Source organism: Rhinopithecus roxellana, chromosome 11 (genome assembly GCF_007565055.1).
Source record: "Rhinopithecus roxellana isolate Shanxi Qingling chromosome 11, ASM756505v1, whole genome shotgun sequence".
Lineage (NCBI taxonomy): Eukaryota > Metazoa > Chordata > Mammalia > Primates > Cercopithecidae > Rhinopithecus > Rhinopithecus roxellana.
This window is the reverse complement of record NC_044559.1, coordinates 132,371,831-132,378,387: the sequence shown is the minus strand read 5'-3', so window position 1 is coordinate 132,378,387 and position 6,557 is coordinate 132,371,831. Positions and strand designations below refer to the sequence as shown.

Sequence of the window (6,557 nt, the reverse complement as noted above, 5' to 3'; positions counted from 1 at the left end):
GTTCAGCTTTTTTCGTTTATTGTTAGTTCCAAAGGGCTAACATGCTCTTTGCCCTAATACAGTGACCCAGCATAGCAGTCTTCCTCCGGCCACCTTTGAAAATGATGCCTTAATTCTTGTATTTCAGTTAACTGAACCTGTCCAGAGACCTCAGCACCAGACTTCCTCCAGGAGTGATCCAATAAGCTTTCATCAGAAACCCTAATGACCCCACTATACCTTAATTTTATTATATGTATATATATGCCATATAATTATAGCAATTACACTGTAGTTATTTATATAAATACCTACATATAATTCAGTATACGTTAACTCCAGAACCACACTGATGAATTTTGAGTTTCATATCTTCATTTTTTATTGTGACCCAGTTTCTTGTCAACCAATAAAACATCCAGTAACACAGCCAATGGAAATAAATGAATGGGTCTCTGTTTATGGTGAAGATTCTTTCGTTCTCCAGCTCCAGACTTCATATGGTGAAACTCTCTGGGAAGGAAAGGAACTCAGAGTCCCATACGGAAAACTGTTCAGCTGGAGCGGTATCAGAAAGATGGATTTCCAAAGCCAACTGTTTCCTGTAGTGTGTGGATCTCTGCAAGCAGAGCCTCATCTTTCAATTTCAGCTACATTAAAGAGAAAGGGAAATACATATGTCATACGTGATATACTTTATGTGGCTTCGAAGACCCCTCTTTTGTGGGGCTACAGCTAAAGAACATAGTTCCCGGGGATGGAATTGGCTCTTCCTATATTCCCTACTTCATACTCCAGTAGAAGACCTTAGAACCTTGTCCTGGTTATTACATGGATATGTTTACTTTGTGAAAATTCATCAAGCACTTTGAACAGTCATGATTTGTACATTTTTTTTGTAAGATAACTTCATTAAAGTCTACTTTTTTATTTTTAAAAAGTGTTCACATTATTACCAGCATCTCTTGGCTAATGCATAGTATTCCCATCTGGCAAGTGATATCAGGGAATCAGAGACAGAAATCATAGGCTTATATTAGATCTGGTTTTAGTTTTAGAATCTAGATATGTAGTAGAGGCATCTAGGAGCCTACTGAATACCCATTTTTTTTTACTAACAAAATCTTAATTTCTTTTCAAGGCAGCAATGCAATCAGCTAAAAAGCCACATTTTCCTGCTTCCCATGCAGCTAGAGGTAGTCATGACCAATTGTGGCCCAAGTAAATGTAAACTAAAGTCATTGGGTAGGACACCTGGAGAAGCCCTTTATTTAGGGAAAGTCCTTTAAAGGGAAGTGAAGTAGCATGGCCCCTTTTTCCTTTTTCCCTTATTGTTCTTTATCTTGCCTGAGACATGGATATGATAGCAAGCTACAATGGCTGTCTTGCAACTATGAGGGATAGAAACTGCATGCTACAATTAGTGGAGCACAAAGATAGATGCTGGGTTCCTTGATGACATTATGGAGCTGCAGTATGAGCCCTGGACTTTTCATTAGATGAGAAAAAACTAACTTGTTTAAACCACTGTCTTTCAAGTCAAGTTACTTGGAATTCATAAGTAATAGAACAGGCCGGGCATGGTGGCCCCCACCTGTAATTCCAACACTTTGGGAGGCTGAAGTGGGCAGATCACTTGAGACCAGGAGTTTGAGACCAGCCTGGCCAACATAGCAAAGCCCTGTCTCTATTAAAAATACAAAAATTAGCTGGGCATGGTGGCACATACCTGTAATCCCAGCTACTTGGGAGGCTGAGGCACAAGAATCGCTTGAACTGGGAGGTGGAGGTTGCAGTGAGCTGAGATCATGCTACTGCACTCCAGCCTGGGCAACAGTGCAAGACTCTGTCTCAAAATATATATGTATATGTAACTGATAGAACAGACCAGGGGTTGTTCATGAGCCAAATCCAGCTCATTACCTGTTTTTTATTTGTTTGTTTTTGAGACGGAGTCTTGCTCTGTCACCCAGGCTGGAGTGCAGTGGCATGATCTCGGCTCACTGCAAGCTCCACCTCCCGGGTTCACACCATTCTCCTGCCTCAGCCTCCCAAGTAGCTGGGACCACAGGTGCCCGCCACCATGCCCTGCTAATTTTTTTGTATTTTTAGTAGAGACAGGTTTTCACCCTGTTAGCCAGGATGGTCTCCATTTCCTGACATCGTGATCCAGCCACCTCGGCCTCCCAAAGTGCTGGGATTACAGGCATGAGCCACCGCGCCTGGCCACTACCTGGTTTTTTTTTTGTAAGTAAAATTATACTGGAATACAGCCATTCACTTATGTATTATCTATAGCTGCTTTTGTACTACAAGTGCAGAGTTCAGTAGTTGCAACAGACTGTTTGGCCTACACATCCCCCAAAATTTCCTATTTTGCCCTTTACAGAAAATGTTTGCTGACCCCTAGACTAAACCAACCCCTACATATTACACGAGGAAAATGAAGCCCACAATATTATTAACACAGTTAGTTAATGGCAAAACCAGAATCATAATTCAGGTTGACTGACTCCCAGGCTACCTTTCTATTAACTATTATATATTCTCTCTAAAGAGTTGGAAGAAAGATCACCCATGATAATACATAGGTTATTATTACAAACCCAGCAGCCCCACAATAACGGCAAAGATGGTAAGAAAAGCCTCTAGAAAAATATTCACAATATGAAAGTCCTGAATTAAGCCAGTACCTCCCTCCTAATTTCCCACCCTCAACATGGGGCAGGCAAATGACAGAGGCATCTGTGTCATACCTTAATCATGTACTTGTAGGCCTGCTCAGCTTCTAATTGCCGCCCAACCTGAAAAAAGTACAGCAGCTGGTGATGATGACAGGTCATAAACATTATGTTAAGGAAAACACATTGCCTCAGCTAAGGCAGAGGCACCTACACCTAAGGCAAAGGCTTCTACACCTTCCAGTTAAAAACTTCTGAATTCATTGGGAAAACTAGCAAATGAAAGGCGGTAGGGAGAAAAAGGTTTTTTTTTTAAAAAAAAATCCTCCTGCCTGGGCACAGTGGCTCATGCCTGTAATCGCAGCACTTTGGGAGGCCAAGGCGGGTGAATCACGAGGTCAGGAGATTGAGATCATCTTGGCTAACACGGTGAAACCCCATCTCTACTAAAAATACACAAAATTAGCCGAGTGTGGTGGCACGTGCCTATAGTCCCAACTACTCGCAAGGCTGAGACAGGAGAATCGCTTCAGGAGGTGAAGGTCGCAGTGAGTGAGTTGAGATTGTGCCACTGCACTCCAGCCTGGGCAACAGAGCGAGACTCCATCTCAAAAAAAAAAAAAAAAAAAAAGGAAAAAAAATTCCTCCTTCATTTTGAAAAGCTTAAAGATAACCTGGCCTCTCACCTTTTTGAAAGCACCATGAGTCATTTGTTCCTCTTAGGATTGAAGCCATTTTGTTAATAATAATTAACACTTACCAGTCCATACTATGTGATTTACATTGTTTTCATTATTGATATTGTTTTTAGTGCTTTAAGTTCATTCTTAATCCTCAAGACCTAGGAGATAACTACTGTTATTTATTATTCCCAGTTTACAGAGAGGATAAGTAACTTGCGAGGGTTATGAAGCTAGTAAGTAGAGGAGCCAGGTTTAAAACAATGCAGTTTGACTCCAGAGTCCAAGTTTGTAACTACTACATTACTCTGTCTCTAGGAATTAGAAAAAGTAGGTATCAGAATTACTTCTATGAAGATCTGGATATGAGATAAGAACACTAACTACTCCCCCCAGTTGATATTATTATTTGCATGAAGGACTCCTCCAGAAGTTAAATGAGATAATATGAATCCACTATTCTACTTCTTGAGTTTGTTACATAGTAACTAACTTAGAGCATCCAAAGTCACTTGGTAAAGCTTAAATATGTAAGAACCACAGAATGTTCGGGTCTGAAGGGGACCTGGGGAATATCTAGTCCAATTTTCTGACTAATGCTAGTCCATATGAAAGTTTTACTAGTTCACAAAACTTTCATACCCTAAACCCTTACTTCCTACAAATCTACACTTTGAAATGTTCCCACCTGAAGTTCACTGAATTGCCAGCAGCATTTTCCAGCACACCTTCCCTTCCTATCACTATTACTTTGTTTCCCTCCTGCCACAGGGAGGCAGAGGCCCAAATGATGTGAGGATCCAGAATACCCAAAACAATTTTGAAAAAAATTTTTCTGCTGTCATGAACACTGCTGCAGTAAACATACTTGTACATATCTTCTTCTTCTCCTTCCTCTTTTTTTTTTTTTTTTTGAGACAGAGTCTCACTGTCACCCTGGAGTGCAATGGCACGATCTCAGCACTCTCGCGATCTCAACACTGCAACCTCTGCCCCCCGGGTTCAAGGGATTCTCCTGCCTCCAGCCTCCTGAGTAGCTGGGATTACAGATGTTGTACATATCTTCTTGTATTTTTCTTAGGATTATATCTAGATATTGCATTGCCAAATTGTAGATACTAATGTAACTAAATAATGCCACATTGTACTGAAAAGTAGTTGTGCCAATTTATATCCAATTACAACTATGAGAATCTTCATCAGTGCTTGTTGCAGGAAGTCAGGGACCCTGAATGGAGAGACCAGCTGGAGCCATGGCAGAAGAACATAAATCGTGAAGATTTCATGGACATTTATTAGTTCCCCAAATATTTTTATAATTTCTTACGCCTGTCTTTACTGCAGTCTGTGAACATAAATTGTGAAGATTTCATGGACATTTATCACTTCCCCAGTCAATACTCTCATAATTTCCTATGCCTATCTTTACTTTAATCTCTTAATCCCATCATCTTCATAAACTGAGGATGTATGTCGCCTCAGGATCCTGTGATGATTGTGTTATCTGCACAAATTGTAGAGCATGTGTGTTTGAACAATATGAAATCTGGGCATCCGAAAGGAACAGGATGGCTGCGATTTTCAGGCAACAAGGGAGATAACTATTGGTCCTCACTGCCTGTGGGGCCAGAGAGAACAGAGTCATATTTCTCTTCTTACAAAAGCAAATAGGAGAAATATCGCTAAATTCTTTTTCTCAGGAAGGAACAACCCTGAGAAAGAGAATGCATTCCCAGGGGTATGTCTCTAAAATGGCTGCTCTGGAAGTGTCTGTCTTATACGGTTGCAGACAAGGGATGAAATAAGTCCTGGTCTCCTGTAGCGCCCCCAGGCTTATTAGGATTAGGAAATTCCTGCCTAGTAAATTTTAGTCAGACTGGTTGTCTGCTCTCAAACCCTGTCTCCTGATAAGATGTTATCAATGATAATGCATGCCCAGTGGGACATGAAATTTCATCAGCAATTCTAATTTCGCCCTGGTCCTGTGATCTCGCTCTGCCCCCATTTGCCTTGTGATATTTTATTCCCCTTGAAGTATGTGATCTCTGTGACCCACACCCTATTTGTACACCCCTCCCCTTTTGAAATCCATAATAAAAACTTGCTGGTTTTGCAGCTCAGGGGGCATCACAGAACCTGCCAACATGTGAGGTCTCCTCCGAACACCCAGCTTTAAAATTTCTCCTTTTGTACACTTCCCTTTATTTTTCAGACCGGCCGACACTTAGGGAAAATAGAAAAGAACCTACATTGAAATATTGGGGGCTGGTTCCCCCAATAAGTGCTAATACCATACTTAAATTTTTGCCAATCTGATGGCTGTGAATTTCTGCCACATCATTATTCTAAGTTGCATTCTTATGCTTACTAGTGACACAGAGCTTCTTCTCATACATGTATTAACTTTTACAATCTCCACATTAGCAAACTGCATATTCCTATGTTGTCCCCCATGCCCCTCCCCCTCCTTTTTTTTTTCTTTTTTGAGACAGGGTCTGGCTCTGTCATTTAGGCTGGAGTGCAGTGGCACAATCACAGCTCACTGCAGCCTCAACCTTCCAGGCTCAAGTGGTTTTCCCACAGTTTTAAAGTTGGAAACTCATGTATAACAAATGACACTAAAATAAAGTTTAAGGACTTTATTATAAATATTTGCAGAATTTATAACAGAGGATTAGCATCCAGGTTATATAAATAGCTGCTACAATGAGGAAAATCTCTACAATCTGATTTTAAAATGGGCACAGGGCTGAGTGCAGTGGTTCATGCCTGTAATCCCTGCACTTTGCAAGGCTGAGGGGGAAAGATCGCGTGAGCCCAGGTGTTTAAGACCAGCCTGGGCAACACGGTGAGACTCTGTCTCTACAAAAAATGAAAAAATTAGGCGTGGTGGCACACATCTGTTGTCCCAGCTACTTGGGGGGCTGAGGCAGTAGGATCATTTGAGCCCAGTAGGTCGAGGCAGCAAGTGAACTGTGTTCCTGCCACTGCACTCCAGCCTGGGTACCAGAGCAAGAACCCGTCTCAAGAAAAAAGAAAAAAAAAGGACTCAGATCTTAGATCTTTAGGGCTGGGCATAGAGGCTCATGCCTGTAATCACAGCTCTTTGGAAGGCTGAGGCATGAGGATTACTTGAGGCCAGGAGTTCAAGACTAGCCTGGGCAACATAGTGAGACTCTGTCTCTACACAAAATAAAATAAAATAAAGTATCCAGGA

The 6,557-nt window shown here is 41.4% G+C and overlaps 1 protein-coding gene across 1 annotated transcript in view; it reads right to left on the bottom strand.

Moving 5' to 3' along the window:
* Positions 1-336: 336 nt before the first annotated feature.
* The window catches only part of CFAP70 (cilia and flagella associated protein 70), a 110,384-nt gene continuing 104,163 nt past the window's right edge, over positions 337-6,557 (bottom strand). Inside the window, exons 26-27 of the mRNA XM_030940829.1 lie at positions 2,736-2,783; positions 337-629 (exon numbers count right to left, since the gene is read on the bottom strand). Of these exons, the coding sequence (XP_030796689.1) occupies positions 549-629; positions 2,736-2,783 (129 nt within the window). The 3' untranslated portion in view covers positions 337-548. The remainder of the gene's footprint in view (positions 630-2,735; positions 2,784-6,557) is intronic.